This window comes from Myotis lucifugus, unplaced genomic scaffold (genome assembly GCF_000147115.1).
Source record: "Myotis lucifugus unplaced genomic scaffold, Myoluc2.0 scaffold_509, whole genome shotgun sequence".
NCBI classification, from domain to species: Eukaryota; Metazoa; Chordata; class Mammalia; order Chiroptera; family Vespertilionidae; genus Myotis; species Myotis lucifugus.
Genome location: NW_005871557.1, coordinates 149689 through 166057, shown reverse-complemented (window position 1 = coordinate 166057; position 16369 = coordinate 149689). Strand labels below are relative to the sequence as shown.

At 50.3% G+C, this 16369-nt stretch overlaps 1 protein-coding gene across 2 annotated transcripts in view; it reads left to right on the top strand.

The window, feature by feature from the left end:
- Nucleotides 1-1986: 1986 nt before the first annotated feature.
- LOC102434350 (solute carrier family 5 member 4) overlaps nucleotides 1987-16369 on the top strand; it is a 16607-nt gene continuing 2224 nt past the window's right edge. Inside the window, exons 1-12 of one of the 2 annotated variants that reach the window (XM_014446151.2) lie at nucleotides 1987-2121; nucleotides 3280-3351; nucleotides 4056-4160; nucleotides 4293-4352; nucleotides 5460-5564; nucleotides 8061-8166; nucleotides 8834-8914; nucleotides 9105-9325; nucleotides 9980-10115; nucleotides 11529-11636; nucleotides 12397-12547; nucleotides 15177-15345. In XM_014446151.2, the coding sequence (XP_014301637.2) occupies nucleotides 1987-2121; nucleotides 3280-3351; nucleotides 4056-4160; nucleotides 4293-4352; nucleotides 5460-5564; nucleotides 8061-8166; nucleotides 8834-8914; nucleotides 9105-9325; nucleotides 9980-10115; nucleotides 11529-11636; nucleotides 12397-12547; nucleotides 15177-15345 (1449 nt within the window). Of the gene's footprint in view, nucleotides 2122-3279; nucleotides 3352-4055; nucleotides 4161-4292; nucleotides 4353-5459; nucleotides 5569-8060; nucleotides 8167-8833; nucleotides 8915-9104; nucleotides 9326-9979; nucleotides 10116-11528; nucleotides 11637-12396; nucleotides 12548-15176; nucleotides 15346-16369 lie in introns of both variants that reach the window. The other variant, XM_023745020.1, reaches the window with a different exon arrangement.

The following is a 16369-nucleotide window of genomic DNA, read 5'->3' as shown; positions in this document are numbered from 1 at the left end:
CAGGCCCCGGCTCCTATTAGTTAAGGTCCTTAATGTGCAGCTACATTCGGACACCAGGGCAGACCCACAGCTCCCCCTACTGGTGGCAGCACACGCCTGCCCTTGGCCCAAAGCCCTGAGAGCCCAGCTGCACCTGCAGCTCAGAGGGGACTGTCTCTGGCCTCACATCCTGGCCTGGTCCCAGGTCCTGTGACTCTGATGCACTGGAGCCTCCCTGCAGCGCCTCACTCCCAGGAGGAGTCCCGTCTGTGGGAGGAGCCATCATGGACACAAAGGACAGATTGATTAGGTTTCCCCTCCAGTGAAGATGGTGCAAAAGTCAGTGCACAGTGACCCTCATGTCTGATGTCTCAGACCAGGGACACCTTCCTCTGGTTACCGGGACTCACAGGGCTGTTCAGGGAATTTCCTGGGAACACACTCAGGGGCAAGTTCAAAGGAGGACGTTCCACCAGACCTTTCATGTCCTGAGTTGCATGTGCAGGTTCGTAGGGATCTGTCCGCAAACCAAGGTACATGCCCCCGTCGGGAATCAAACCTGGGACCCTTCAGTCTGCAGGCCAACGCTCTATCCACTGAGCCTAATCGGTTAGGGCCAAAGAATGTATAGGCCTGGGGTATGACTACCCACCACCAGCCGCTGAGTTGGGTGTTTATGCTCAGATCACCTGGTGAGGTTACTTTTTTCCCATCCACATTTCTCACATTTCTGGGTTTCACATTTCTTGGAGGCTTTTGTTGTGGGGCCACACCATGTTTCTTTGTGGCTGCTCCTCCTCATACAGAAGATGTTGTCCCTGACACCCTGACACCCCTCTTACACCTGCCATGAGTCAGCCCATCCTGGGCAAAGGGTCCTAACAGATCAGCATAATGACCACTTCTAATCCGGTTAGCACAGGCAGCCAGATATTCATAAAGGAAGGGAGCAGAGGGGAGCAGACATCAAGTCTAATAAACCAACGAGCTGAAGGGGACAGAAAGCCTGCGTCACCAGGACGTTGCAGCATTTGAAGGCTCTTCAAGGGACCGCTGCTTTAGGGCCTAATCTCAGAAGTGGGCAGGAGGGTCCTTACAGGTTGTCACCAGGGGAGAAATAAAAACAGGGGGGGAAATGCCTCTGCCAGGCTCACGCCCAGTAGAAACCAAGAGGGCACAGGCGAGGTGCTTCTGCTGGTAGGCATATCGGCAGTGCCCACAGAGGCCTGCCAGCTCTTCCCTCGATTCATCTCTTTCCTTACACCTTTCCCTGCTGTGTCATATCAAGGCAATTTAGATGACTTGTTCCAGAAGAATATGGGGCCTTGGGACCCATGGATTGCATAATTCACTTCACTTTCTTTTTTAAAAAAAATATTTTTAAATTGATCTCAGAGAGGAAGGGAGAGAAAGAAAGAGAGAGAGCTAGAAACATCAATGATGAGAGAGAATCATGGATCGGCTGCCTCCTGCAGGCCCCCTACTGGGGGGTCAAGCCCGCAACCTGGGCACGTGCCCTGCCCGGGAATGGAACCGTGACCTCCTGGCTCATAGGTGGATGCTCAAGCTCTGAGCCGTGCCGGCTGGGCAGTTTCACTTTCGAAGTTGGAACACCTTGGTCAGGAGTCTTATCTGATCCGTAAGGGACTCTTACCCCTGTCCCTGCGGATTCTTTTCTGGCCCTTTCATCTCTGTCCTCCTCCTCCTTGTCCTCTGTCATCGCTCCCTAATCCTCACCCAACCTGGCCTCATCTTACAGACCCTGTCTTTCCACGCAGGGAACACCCCACTCTGCACCTCCAGTTCTCACCCTCATTCCCACACGCCGTCAGACCAGCACTGCCCGCCGGGGGGCCAGGGTCTCGGGGCATCAGAGAAGGTTTAAAGGTCCCGTGCCCAGGAGCCAGTCCTGATAGCGCGCCCCACCTGCTCGAGGCTGATCATTAACCCAGAGCTCATATAAGGAGAGGGCCCCTCCTGGGCATGGGGACAGCACCGCCCGCAGCCATGGCCAGCACCGTGAGCCCCAGCACCGTGACCGGGCCCCCGGGCCCCCCCGAGATGTCAGAGCGCATCCGAAACGCCGCTGACATCTCCGTCATTGTCATCTACTTCGTGGTCGTGATGGCTGTCGGGCTGTGGGTACGTAGGAGCCCAGAGGGGGTTTGGGGTGGGCGCGTGGCTTGGGGTAAAACATCTAAGGGAGGGAAAAGTGACGAAGCTGAGAACATTCACAGCTGTCACCGATGTCATTGTCCTCCTCTCAGAATCATTTTCTTCTTCTTCTTTTTAAATATATTTTTATTGATTTCAGAGAGGAAGGGAGAGGGAGAGTGAGATAGAAACATCGATGATGAGAGAGGATCATGGATTGGCTGCCTCCTGCACACCCCCTACTGGGGATCGAACCCGCAACCCAAGCACGTGCCCTTGACTGGAATTGAACCTGGGACCCTTCAGTCCGAAGGCCAAGGCTTCATCCGCTGAGCAAACCGGCCAGGGTGACATCAATAATGCTGACACTGGCTTACTGTCTTCTCCTAACCACCCCATCCTGTGCACGGGGCCAGCCCTGGGGACTCCAGGCTTCATCTGTTCAGCATCTCCCGCATGTGGCAGATTGAATAAGGGCATTATTTTTTTAATATCTTTTTATTGATTTCAGAGAGGAAGGGAGAGGGAGAGAGAGATAGAAACATCAATGAGGAAAGAGAATCATGGATTGGCTGCCTCCTGCACGCCCCCCTACTGGGGATCGAGCCCACAACCCCGGCATGTGCCCTGACCTGGAATTGAACCGTGACCTCCTGGTTCATAGGTCGACGCTCAACCACTGAGCCACGCTGGCTGAGCAACGTTGTTTTTCTTATCTCACTTCTCTTATTTCCCTTGGTTACTTTCTACCACAGTTGAGTTGGATGCTTAATTCACTGATGCCCCTTTCTTTTGGTAACGGATTGAAGGCTACCGATTTCCTTCCACACACAGCTTCAGAGACACCTCACTCACAGCGTTTTCCTGTTTCGTATTGTGGGCAGTATTACAGCTCTCTCCCCCATTGTCTTCCTAAATGAAACTAACCAGAGCGGTTAGGACGAACGTTGAGGAATATAATCCCTGAAGTCCCCGGGATTCTGGTTTGGTCCTTTAAAAATCGGTGCCACGTCGCAGTCTCCAGGAGAATGTTTCTTCTTCGGAGGAGCTGGAAAGGTTCCGTTTCATCGGCACCGTGACCCGGCCCCGCAGGCACCTTGGTGCGGCGGCTGTGGTCTGACCGCCCCACGTCTTCCCTCCGCGCAGGCCATGCTGAAGACCAACCGGGGCACCGTTGGGGGCTTCTTCCTGGCTGGCCGGGACATGGTCTGGTGGCCGGTGAGTGGACAGAGCTTCCGGGAGATGAACTGTGTGTATGTATGTGTGTGTATGTGTGTGTATGCGTGTATATGCGTGTGTATGTGTGTATGTGTGTATCTGTGTGTATGTGTGTATGCATGTGCATGTGTGTATGTGTGTATCTGTGTGTGCGTGCATGTGTGTGCATGTATGTGTGTGTGTGTATGTGTGTATGTGTGTATCTGTATGTGTGTATGCACGTGTATGTGTGTGTATCTGTGTGTGTGTGTGTGTGTGTGTGTAAGAGTAAAGAAAACATTGGGTGTGCTCATCTTTTTTTTTTCAGAGAGGGAGGGAGAAGAAGGAGAGAGAGAGGGAGAGGGAGAGGGAGAGAAAGAGAAGCATCAATGGTGAGAGAAAATCATTGATCAGCTGCCTCCTGCACGCCCCCTACTGGAGATCAAGCCCACAACCCGGGCATGTGTCTTGACCTCCTGGTTCATAGGTCAATGCTCAACCACTGAGCCACACCCACTGGGCTAGTTTTTTTGTTAACCATTCAGAAACGGAAGAAATACTCTTGGCACACCAACCCTACAGACACCGGGTTCAGCCCACGGGCTGTAGTGGGCTGCCTCCCGGCCTCAGGGGTAGCCACGGGAACATCGCCGCGTGTCCCTGCGGTTCGGAAGCCTGATTGGAGTCTGTTAACTCTGACCCGCGTCTGTGCTCTTGGATTCCAGATGGGCGCCTCCCTCTTCGCCAGCAACATCGGCAGCGGCCACTTCGTGGGGCTGGCGGGCACCGGGGCGGCTTCGGGCATCGCCACCGCAGTCTTTGAGTGGAACGTGAGTGACATCATGGGCGACGACAGTCAGGGAGGACTGGCCGCCTTTTCTTTTCAGACTCCGAGGCCGTGAGACGGCACGGCCCCCGGCCAGGCCTCTCTGACGCCACCGTCTCTGCTTGGCTTCCTGCAGGCCCTGGTGCTGTTGCTGGTGCTCGGCTGGTTCTTTGTCCCCATATACATCAAGGCAGGCGTGAGTACCCGCGGGGCTGTGGGCACGTCTGGTCGGCATCCATTGACACGCTCATTCTCCCTGCTCAGCCGGGAGACCTGGGTGAGACCGTTTGTCCCTGGTCTCTGGGGTTACAATGACCAAGAGCCACTGGGTGCTGCCGGGCTGCTCCTGCGAATGGCTCAGCCACCTGCTCCCAGGCCTTCCCCGCCGTGAGGGTTCCCACTCGCCCACGTCCTCCCCAACTCGGGGCATTTTCCTTCCTCCTGATTCGTGCTATTCTGACACTTGTGAAGCCGTTTCATTTGTGATGAGGGGTAGGATGTACCGCAGCCGTGGTGGCTTCCCTTCTGCCTGCTCTGTCTCTCTGGGCCTTTTTTTGTTTTTTAACATATTTTTATTGACTTCAGAGAGAGGAAGGGAGAGGGAGAGAGAGAGAGAAACATCAATGATGAGAGAGAATCATGGACCGGCTGCCTCCTGCACGCCCCACACTGGGGATCGAGCCCGCAACCCGGGCCTGCGCCCTGACCGGGAATCGAACCAGTGACCTCCTGGTTCCTGGGTCGATGCTCAACCGCTGAGCTGCACCTGGCTAGGCTACAAGTAACGTGTGTTTTTTTTTTATTGTTTTTTTTTAAAACCGATTTATTGCGCGACTAATCACTGAAATCCTTAAGATGAACTGGATGCGGCAACAGCTGCCCTCTTGGGTTTAGGAGTTGTTCCTTCACGGAATCCATAACAAGTAACGTTTTAACTAGACTGCCACAGTTTGGGTGAAAATCCTAAAAATTATCCATTGAGCGTTTGCTGTGCATTTGGCGGTGGCGCGGATATTTTACATCTACCGTCCCATGAAAACCCTACTTTACAGATGAGAAGCGTGGAGTCCAGGGAGAGGGTCACTCGCAAAATGTTACATTTCTAGTCAGTGTGGGCGCTGGGAGCCCGACCCAAGGTTGTCCGATCCCAGCGCCCGTGTCCACCCGGCTTTGCTGCTTTCCCGAGAGACGATGCCTCCCGCCCCTCGGTTTCCCCAGGCGCCCCAGGCCTGCCCGCCCGCGTGCTCGGTGAGCGTGGAGTGACCGGATGAGCTGGGCCAGTGAGCCCCTGCTGTCTCCGCAGGTGATGACCATGCCCGAGTACCTCAAGAAGCGCTTCGGGGGGAAGCGGCTGCAGATCTACCTCTCCGTCCTCTCCCTCTTCATCTGCGTGGCTTTGAGGATCTCGGTGAGTCCGTGCTCCTGGCGTGTTAAGCTTTGCAAGATTGCTTTTAAATAATATATCCTTGTATTGCTTTCTGAGAGGAAGGGAGAGGGAGAGAGAGAGAGACAAGAATGATGAGAGAGAATCATGGATCAGCTGCCTCCTGCATGCCCCACACTGGGGATCGAACCCGCAACCCAGGCTTGTGCCCTTGACCAAGAATCGAACCGGCAGGGGTGCACAGGATGGCACCCAACCAACAGCACCACACCAGCCAGGGCCCTTAATTTTTTTCTTTTTTAATCTAAGGCTGCCCCTACACAATATATTTCACAAATACGTGTTGAAAGAACTCTAAAGTTGTGTGTGTGTGTGTGTGTGTGTGTGTGTGTGTGTGAGTGGTTTTTTTTAAAATTAAATTCCTTGGAGATAATCGTGGAGGAAAGCAGAGAGGAGTTTGAAGAGTCAGCAGCACGTGTAGAAAACACAGAGTAACGGCTTGCTGCTGGCACATCAGTGACTCATGAGGTTATGGCCCGGGGTGCAGAGTCTGGGCCGCTCCTCAGGGCGGAAGCTGACTCCCGATCGCTCTGCTGTTGAGCGGAGTCGTGGCTGGAAGTGAGCCAGCTGCTCGGATGAGGGGCTGAGCCCGCCTGGCGCAGCGTGAGCATCTCCCAGCGCTTCCTGTGCCTGTGGCGCTCCGTGCCCGGGGGAGCGAGGATCCCTGTGCGCTCGGAGTCCACCACATGGTTAAGGAGTTAAGAATTTAACCAGAGCCAGAGCCAGTGTGGCTCATCGGCCCGTGGACCACAGGGTCCCAGGTTCGAATCCAGTCAAGGGCACGTACCTCAGTTGCAGGCTCCTTCCCTGGCCCCGGTTGGGGCATGTACAGGAGGCACCTAATCGATGTGTGTGTCTCTCTCTGTGTCTCTCCCCCTCCCTTCTGCTCTCTCCTAAAAAATCAATGGAAAGCCCTGCCCGGTTGGGCTCAGTGCATAGAACATATCCTGTGACTGAAGGGTCCCAGGTTCGATCCCCAGTCAGGGCACATGCCTGGGTTGCAGGCTCGATCCCCAATAGGGGGCATGCAGGAGACAGCCAATCAATGATTCTCTCTCATCATTGATGTTTCTCTCTCTCTCTCCCTCTCTGAAATCAATAAAAAAATATTTTTAAAAATAAAATAAAAAATAAAAATTAATAGAAAAATATCCTTCGGTGGGGATTAACATAAAAAACACACTTAAATAAAAACAATTTAACCATAAGATTGTCAGTACTTTATGACAATGGCTGCAGATATAGTCAGTGTGAGCTTGAGTGGAGTGTGTGGACAAGCACAGAAGACATGCTGTGGATGCCCAGGAAAGCGGGTGGGAATGGAAGTCTCCGCTTAGGGTGTTGGGGGATTACACAACCCCCAGGCCAGGAAAGAGGAGGGGCCAGGGAAGCGAGGGGCTCGCCATGTTCCCCAGGTGGGCGGGGCTCAGTGACCTCCCAGGTCTCCCCTGCCTCTGACCTCTACAGCTTTGCGGTCCTCCAGGGCATGAACCAGGCACTGGGGCAGAATGCAAGTGGCCAAAGGGGCTCACGGGATGCAGCCTCCGGTGGCAGAAGGATCCGGTTGTGGGGGGAGGTGGGCGGGGGTGTGATGGAATGATGGGAGCTGAATGGAGGAGCAGGAAGTTCAAGGGCATGTGTGTGACTGACTGTGCAGGGTCTGTGGTCGGCTGAGAAGGTACAGTAGCAGGAGTCCATCCTTACCTACAAGGTCATGTTTTAAGTGCTATTAATAATGATTAATCTTGCGCACAACCTTCTGTGCACTCTTGCTATTGCACTCTGATAACAGATTGGGTCCTGGTTACTGGTTAAACCGATCACGATGAGAGAGAGCCATGGAGTGAGGACAGGACAGCCTCCCCAGTCCTCCTGCCCCAGGTTTCATTTCAAATCTTAGAGAGGAAAACATCTCCCATCTCCTGTGACACCCCTCCGAACCCGGGTTCTCCAAAGGAACCTGCCTCTAACGCTTTGGATCCTGAATCCTGCCCCCGTATCCCTTCCCCTCACTCGAAACCAAAACATAACAAAAACATGGGGAATGGCATGTAAGCATGTTAGTTAGTAACACAGAAGAAACATCCCTAGGTGCGGGCACAGAGTAAGTGGGAAACTGGATTTAGCCAGGGTTGGAGTTGGGCTAGAGGAGTTCAACAGAAGGAGAGATAGGCAAAGAGATTGAAGCTAAGGGCCCGGCCAGTGTGGCTCAGTGGTTGAGTGTCGACCTATGAACCAGGAGGTCATGGTTCGGTTCCCGGACAAGGCACATGCCCTGGTTGCGGGCTCAATCCACAGTGTGGGGCGTGCAGGAGGCAGCCGATCAGTGATTCTCTCTCATCGTTGATGCTTCTATCTCTCTCTCCCTCTCCCTTCCTCTCTGAGGTCAATAAAAATAAACTTTAAAAAAAGAGAGAGAGATTGGGGCTATGGGCTGATGGCCCTGCCTGTCCATTGTAGTCAGACATATTCTCCGGAGCCATATTCATCAAGCTGGCCCTGGGGCTGGACCTCTACCTGGCGATCTTCATCCTCTTGGCCATCACCGCCATCTACACGATCACTGGTGAGTCCTCTGCGTGCTTAGCTCGGCCAGGCTACCTTCTGCTCATGTCACCTGAGCGTTAGCCTTGTCGTTGCCAAGGTAAGGCTACCCCTTTATTCCGCTCAGAGTCAGGCGCAGCCTAGAAACACAGCCAGAGCATAGGAAAGCGGGTCCTTGGTGTTAGTTATGATCATCTTGATCCAGGTTAACGATGTGATGGGTGGGACAGGGAGACGCTATTTGGGCTCGACATTGCTGCAAAACGCAGGTCAACTGTAATACACGGTATTCCACTAAGGAAACAATGGTATGTTCCAACGCTGGAACAGAAATGGCTTCGCCCAGCTCTTTAGAGCAGGTATCCTGCGCTAAATAGAGTGAATTGAGGGGTTGTTATGGGAGATTTTCATGATATTATAACATGGCCTTTCCCCCTACTTAATATTCAAAAGCGCACACAGAGGTAGAACTCTACCGTAATTCATAGAAACGTTGAGTGGAGGCAAGGCGAGGAAGACAGGACCAATGAGAGACACACCTTCCAAGGAGATGATGATGCCACCAGGAGCTTCCGATCTGTTTTCTGCTGAGTCATTTCCGGGGTTTGGGTAGAAGAGAACCTAAAGGTGAAGGCGAGTAGGGGAGAGCATCTGAGTCAAACATCCTGGCTCTTTCCTTCTCTCCACAGGGGGCTTGGCCTCGGTTATTTACACCGACACCCTCCAGACCATCATCATGCTGATCGGCTCGTTCATCCTCATGGGGTTTGGTAAGCGATGGCCGTGTGAACGGGGCCGTGGGGTGGAAGTCATGGGGCTGTGGATCCCGAGAGAAGGGTCCTGAGAATACGACCAGGCCGATGGGAGGTGCCGGAGTGCCTCCCACCACGGAGGGGTCGTTAGGGAAATGGGTGTCTCACGTTTCTGTGGAACACTGTCTTGTATCCGATGCCGCTGCAGCATTTGCCGAAGTCGGAGGCTATGAGAGTTTTACGGAGAAGTATATGAACGCCATCCCGTCCATAGTCGAAGGGGACAACCTGACAATTAGCCCCGCGTGCTACACTCCTCGGCCAGACTCCTTCCACATTTTCCGAGACGCTGTCACCGGGGACATTCCGTGGCCGGGAATGATCATAGGAATGACCATCGTGGCTGCGTGGTACTGGTGCACAGATCAGGTAAAGCGTGTGCGTGTGCATGTGCTTGTGTGTGTGTGTACGCGACTGAGTGTGTGTGTGAGTGTGTGTGTGAATGTGTGTGACTGAGTGTGTGTGACTGAGTGTGTTTGCATGTGGGTGTGCATGTGTGTGTGTGTGTGTGAGTGTATGTGTGAATACCTTTATGTTGTTCTTTTTCTTCTCCTAGAAAATCATCTAGTTTCACCATTTAAAAAGTCAAACACTTTGCCCTGGCCGGTTTGGTTCAGTGGATAGAGATCAGCCTGCAGACTGAAGGGTCCCGGGTTCGGTTCCGGATCAGAGCACATGCCTGGGTTGCAGGCTCGATCCCCAGTAGGGGGCATGCAGGAGGCAGCTGATCAGTGATTCTCTCTCATCATTGATGTTTCTCTCTCTTCCTCTCTGTAGTCAATATCAATATACTTTTTTACAAAAAGAAAGAAAGAACCCTATTTACAGATGAGAAACCTGAAACTCACAGAAGTCAAATGCTCAGGTGGGAGGAGCAGGGATCCAAATCCGGATTTTCCTCCGAAGCTCATTCTTCTCTCGTCACCGTCCCACTTCTCATTGGCACGCCAGTCCCCGAGGAGGCGCTCCCCTCCCGTGACGCGTCCTCCGGCTGCCCCATGACGAGGCGTGTTCTCCTGGCAGGTCATCGTGCAGCGCTGCCTCTCCGGCAAGGACATGTCCCACGTGAAGGCCGCCTGCATCATGTGCGGGTACCTGAAGCTGCTGCCCATGTTCCTCATGGTGATGCCAGGAATGATCAGCCGCATCCTGTACACAGGCAAGTCCCGAGCCATAAGTTCCCATCATTTATGCTTGAATTACGAATCCTGGTTTTAAGATGTTTTAAGTCAGCTAAGAGTAACTACTAATGTTGAAAATCTCCCTTAAAAATCTTTATTATGCCCTTGCCGGTGTGGCTCAGCGGATAGAGCGCTGGCCTGCAGACCAAAGGGTCCCGGGTTTGATCCTGGTCAAGGGCATGTATTTTGGTTGCAGGCTCCTCCCCAGCCCGGGCCCTGGTCGGGCACATGCAGGAGGCAACCCATCGATGTGTTTCTCTCACATTGATGTTTCTCTCTGTCTTTCCCTCTATCTTCCACGCTCCCTAAAAATCAATGGGAAAATATCCTTCAGTGAGGATTAACAAAAATAAATTAATTAATTAATTAAAAAAAATAAACTGCCAACTTTTTTTTAAAAAAATGTATTATGAGGAGTGAGGAAACATAGAATATTTCTTGCCTAATCCAAGACCACTGGTGTTTATGGAGGCAGTCCATCAGATAGCACTAACCTCACTTCATGTTTCCTCAACTGGGCCTGGAGAAAACGTGTTTATTTACCTGAACACCTGTTAAGAGGAGCATCAAGTGAGCAACATTCCTGCATATTGCAACATTATGGTGTTGTCTATAGCAACAAAGAACGGATAGATATCCAGGGAGTAGCCAAAGATAGGATTGTTCACTATCTCATGCTGACATCATCATCTTGGATGTAAACAGCAGACTATAAAATATCACCGCAACAATGACCGTAGTTGTGCCATAAACACATTTCTCTCTCCAGAAAAGGTTTAGAAAGGAATCATAAACTAAGAGAAGCTCGTGTGCGAAGGTGTTAGTATTCTGGGTGACTTTTTATATCCCATTTTTCTATCTGTTTTCATAATGTCATTTTATCTAAAATATCAGCAAGGTATTGTGCAACTGCCACAGTGAATGAGGCATCATCCCACCAGGGGCAGTCACCCCAACATCACACGCGGCACCTCCTCTTAGATGTGGGAGAAAGACACTGGCTGAATGATGGCACACAGGACCAGCTGCCTGAGTGCTGTGTTGCTGCTGTTTGATCTGTGGAGTTCTGTGCTCCTGGGAGGACGTATGCTCTTGCAGCTTTCCTGGAGGGGGAATCGCTCCCTCTAATGCTCTAGCTGGGCCACCTCCCAAGGCAGAGCCTGCCCCACAGGCCAGTGCCAGGGGAGCTACAGCTGTGACACTTGGAAAGGTGTATTCTAGCCAAAGAGGAAGCAGATCGATTGCAGGCAGTTCAAAGTTGAGCCTCAATTTCCAGGCAAACATCTTTCCTCTAACTCATGACCTTACCACTTGTCTCTGCGGCCAATGGTTGTAGGTCTTACCTGTTTGGGCCCCACTCACTGAACCCACTTATCTGACTTCCTCTTCAGAGAAGGTGGCCTGTGTTGTCCCCTCTGAGTGTGTGAAACACTGTGGCACGGAAGTCGGCTGCACTAACTACGCCTACCCAATGCTGGTGATGGAGCTGATGCCTGACGGTAAGAAAATGTCCTGCTCAGGTAAACGGGTAAAGAAAGTGTGATGAGCCCTGGCCGGTGTTTCTCAATGGTTAGAGCATCGGCCTATGAACCAGAGGGTCTAGGTTTGAGTTCCAGTTTAGGACCTGTACCTGGGTTGCAGGTTCCATCCCCACCCCCAGTCACTGCTCACAGTGAGGGTGGGAGGCAACCAATCGATGTGTCTCTCTCAAAGACAAATACTGCATAATGTCACTTATATGTGGAATCTAAAGAAACAGAGAAGTAGAATGGTGGTTGCCAGGGGATGGGGAATGGGGAAATAGGAATATATTGGTGAAAGGGTACACACGTTCAGTTATAATATGGATAAGTTCTGGAGACCACAGCATAAAGACTACAGTTAATAATAATGTCTTGTGTACTTGAAATTTACTAAGAAAATAGATCTCAAGTATTCTCACAACAAAACAAGATATTAGTTACTATGTGATGTGATGACTGGGTTAATTAGCTTGATTGTGGTAACCATTCACATGATGTATCTATCAAAACATCATGTCGCACACCTTAAATACATGCAATTTTTACTTGTCAATAATTCTGAGAATCACCCGGAAATATGCAGAAAATGCTACAGGATGGCATGTATTCATGGGCACATCAGTTAGTAAACAGTCCGCGTGACATTTTACCTTTGAATGGCCCTCTGGTTGGCAAGGTGATCACAGCTCACGGTGTCCAGTTCCTAACTCGTGGTTGCCTCCTCTTCCGGCCGCAGGGCTGCGAGGCCTGATGCTGTCAGTCATGTTGGCGTCTCTCATGAGCTCCCTGACCTCCATCTTCAACAGCGCCAGCACCCTCTTCACCATGGACCTCTACACGAAGATCCGGAAGCAGGCCTCAGAGAGAGAGCTCCTGATCGCTGGGCGGTGAGAGAACCCTGGTTTCTGTCTTAAATTTCTCTGCAAAGGTAGAGACATCGAAGTGAAATAGAGCCTCCTCATTTGGGGGTTCAGAGAAACTACTCATAGAGTTCTGAAGTGGGTAAAGGAACATTAGAGGATATTTAACCCAACTCTATCTCTTTCTAGATACGAAATTTGGGGCCATACGTACCAAGGAAATAGTTTCTTTTTTTTAAATATATTTTATTGATTTTTAACAGAGAGGAAGGGAGAGGGATAGAGAGGTAGAAACATCCATGAGAGAGAAACATCGATCAGCTACCTCCTGCACACCACCTACTGGGGATGTGCCCACAACCAAGGTACATGCCCTTGACCGGAATCGAACTGGGACCCTTCAGTCCACAGGCCAACGCTCTATCCACTGAGCCAAACTGGATAGGGCAAGGAAATAGTTTCTTTTTCAGATTTCCAAATGCCTCTGATTGTCTCTTTATTCTTCCCCTCACACCACTCCCAACCACATCTTCATGAAATCCCATCAATGTCTTTCATGGGGCCTAAAGTTTCCATCTACTCTCACAGGTTAAGGCATCATCCCTAGAAGTTTCCATGCATATCACAGGCAGGAAGTAACAGATGAGGGACCTCCACACGCTACCACAGATGAGTTTACCAACTGCATTCATTAAAAACGGGGAGTCAAGAGAAACTAACCACCTCTTTAAAAGATGGTGCATTGCTGAAGACAGTAACAATCGCTTTGGTAAATGATGTACTTGGAGAAATTCTGAGGGCTTGGTTGGTCCAGATCGTGACTCTGGATAAATGCTACAGGAGAGGAAGACCATAGGCCTCTGGGTTTCTGTGGTAGAAAAGTGTTGGGCTAGAATTCAGTAGGTCCAAGATGCAGTAGTCTACTGATGGGTCAACGATCTTGGCTATGAGTCCTCTCTAAGTCTCAATGATCAGTTAATGAGTTTCTCTTTTCCTCTCTTTCTTATTAAATGCCTACTATCACCCGGAATACAAATATGAAAAAAATGGCATAGATATGAAAAATAAGTTCATGCTTCATGGGATTTATGCCTTGGTGGGGAAGATAGATCATAAATATATTCTATATCTGGTGACAAAAAATGCTAGGAAGATGCCCAGCCGGCGTGGCTCAGTGGTTGAGCATCCACCTATGAACCAGGAAGTCACAGGTTTGATTCCCGGTCAGGGCACATGCCCAGGTTGTGGGCTCCATCCCAGTGGAGGGCGTGCAGGAGGTAGTCGATCAATGGTTCTCTCTCATCATTGATGTCTCTCTCTCTCTCTCTCTCTCTCTCTCTCTCTCCCTTTTCCTTCCTCTCTGAAATCAATAAAAATATATTTTAAAAAACGCTAGGAAGAAAATTAGAGCAGGATTAAAGGACGGGGACTAACTTAACACGGTGCTCAGGGGGTCCTCACGGAAGAAGTGGCATTTGAGCAGAGCCCTGGGGAGAGTGTGGGGGGAGCCCCGAGGCTCCGTGTGGAGGAGCAGTCAGTGCTGCCTGCAGTCCTCCACAGTCACGTGTGGGGGGTGTGTGAGGACAGCAAGAGGTGAGGCTGGCCCGTGAGAGCGATAGGAAACAAAATCAGAAAGGTGGGGGTCGGGAGATCACGCAGGGCTGTTCCGGCCATAAGAGGACTTTGGATTTTATTCTGCGTGTGACAGCAAACAGCTGAAAACAGCTGAAGATAAGAGAGAGCACAGGACACACACCATTTGCTTTCGGATGATGATGACAATGACGATAGGAGGTGTTATTTCTTGAATCTTTACTGTGTTCTGGACCCTGTGCTCCGACCGCCCGTGGTTTATCACGCTTAGTCATTGCAAGGTTGCAGAAGTTTTGTAGAGCTTAAATGAGGCCCTGTGCCTCAGTCCACCGGTTTCCCCAACTCCCACCTTTCTGTTTCCGGTGAGCACAGACAAGCCATGGCCTTTTACAGAGAGTCCCGTAAATTATTATTATCTGTTTATTCATATCACAAGCACAGAAGAATATTGCAAAGTTTTAAAAAGTGAACCTATTTGGTTTTGCTCCTGACTCCCAGGAGCAAAACCGAATAGATTTTTGCTGCATCTCAATATTTTGACCAATTCCTTCTACCTGCCAAAGTACTCAAGCAGCAAAAACACACAAATTAGCATTTCTGGCCAGTTCATTCAGCATTCTGGGACAGAGGATATTTTAATTCTAAAGCATCCTGACTCAGTTTCTCTCAGCTAGGAAAAAAGACCAAAACAAGAGTCTGCTTTCTGTGTCCTACAAATGATTACTTAGACTTAGTGCTGTGTGTTTCTTTTCCTAATTGCTACAGTGCATGAACTGCATTAGAGAATTATTAACCGAACGCTGACATTGGAACTGTTTTTATAAACGAATACTTAATCTCATCATTGAAGCTATTATGACTGATTGTAGAATAGCAATTGCTTTATTGGCATTTTACTCACAGATAGTCCTACGCAATGGCCTGGCATGAAATTTCAAGGAGCTTGAATTTCTTTGGGGGGAAAAAAATGAATGGCCCCAAGAATGCATTCAAGAACTCAAGCACAGTGGACGTACCAGTGATGCTTCCGCTTAATCATCCCTTCCTTTTGTTTGCTTCCCAGGCTGTTCATCATCCTGTTAATTATCATCAGCATTTTGTGGGTCCCGTTGGTACAAGTGTCTCAAAACGGACAGCTGTTTCATTACATAGAATCCATCTCTAGCTACCTGGGGCCACCCATAGCTGCTGTCTTCCTGCTCGCCATCTTCTGCAAGCGAGTCAATGAACAGGTGAGTGGAAGTGCGGGGACTTCTTTTCCTGCTGGAGTGGGGAAAGACGTCTTTCTTTCGCTGGGAGGAAAATGCATCCTTTCCACCCAATTCATACAACTCAAGGCCCGTCGACTCTGCAACTTGTGTCACATAAGTCAGAGTTCTGTTCATGCTACAAAATCAGTCACAAGTGTTTGAATCTATGTACAACAGAAAAGTCACGGTAAACCTAAGCTTGGGTCAAAGTAGACCGAACAAGTTTCCCCCGCTACCCGTAAGCCGAAATGGCATAAAGTGAAGAGGCATGTACCCTTGATTTATATGGAAATTTTTTGAGCATTTCAGACCCCCCAAAAATATCCTCTCTTATGCTTTTTTAAAAAGCTTTCTAAATATATATATATATATATATATATATATATATATATATATATTATTGATTTCAGAGAGAAAGGGAGTGGGAGAGAGAAAAGAGAAAAACATCAATGATGAAAGAGAATCATTGATCAGCTGCCTCCTGCCCCCGACTGGGGATCGAGTCCACAACCCGGGCCTGTGCCCTTGATCAGAATCAAACCCAGGACCCTTCAGTCTGCAGGCCGACACTCTATCCACTGAGCCACACCAGCCAGGGGCCCTACCTCTCTTAGGCTTTTGATACATTAGGACACATCTTGCTAACGGACTCACAGAACACATCAAGATGAAGCAGAGATGCTCACAGGCACAGCGCAAAGCTAGGCGGCCTGACGCTGAGCTGCTGGGTGTGGTTCCGGGAGAGGAGCTTGGCGGGGTCACTCTCATGGCTCTCCTGCATTTTGCCTCTTTTCGACTTTTTTCATAAAAGTAAAAACCCTCTTGGAATTCCTTTCGTTCAGCGAAAACAGGTACTAAGGTAGGTCTTTCGCGAAAGCAAAGTGGAGAATGAACAGTGCCATCATGGTGTTTCAAGGCCACGGAGGGAAACAGGCCACTAGCAACCACACGCAATGGCATCTTTCCCTGCTTCGGTGGCCTTGCCCTCAAGGTTAGCCATGGATTG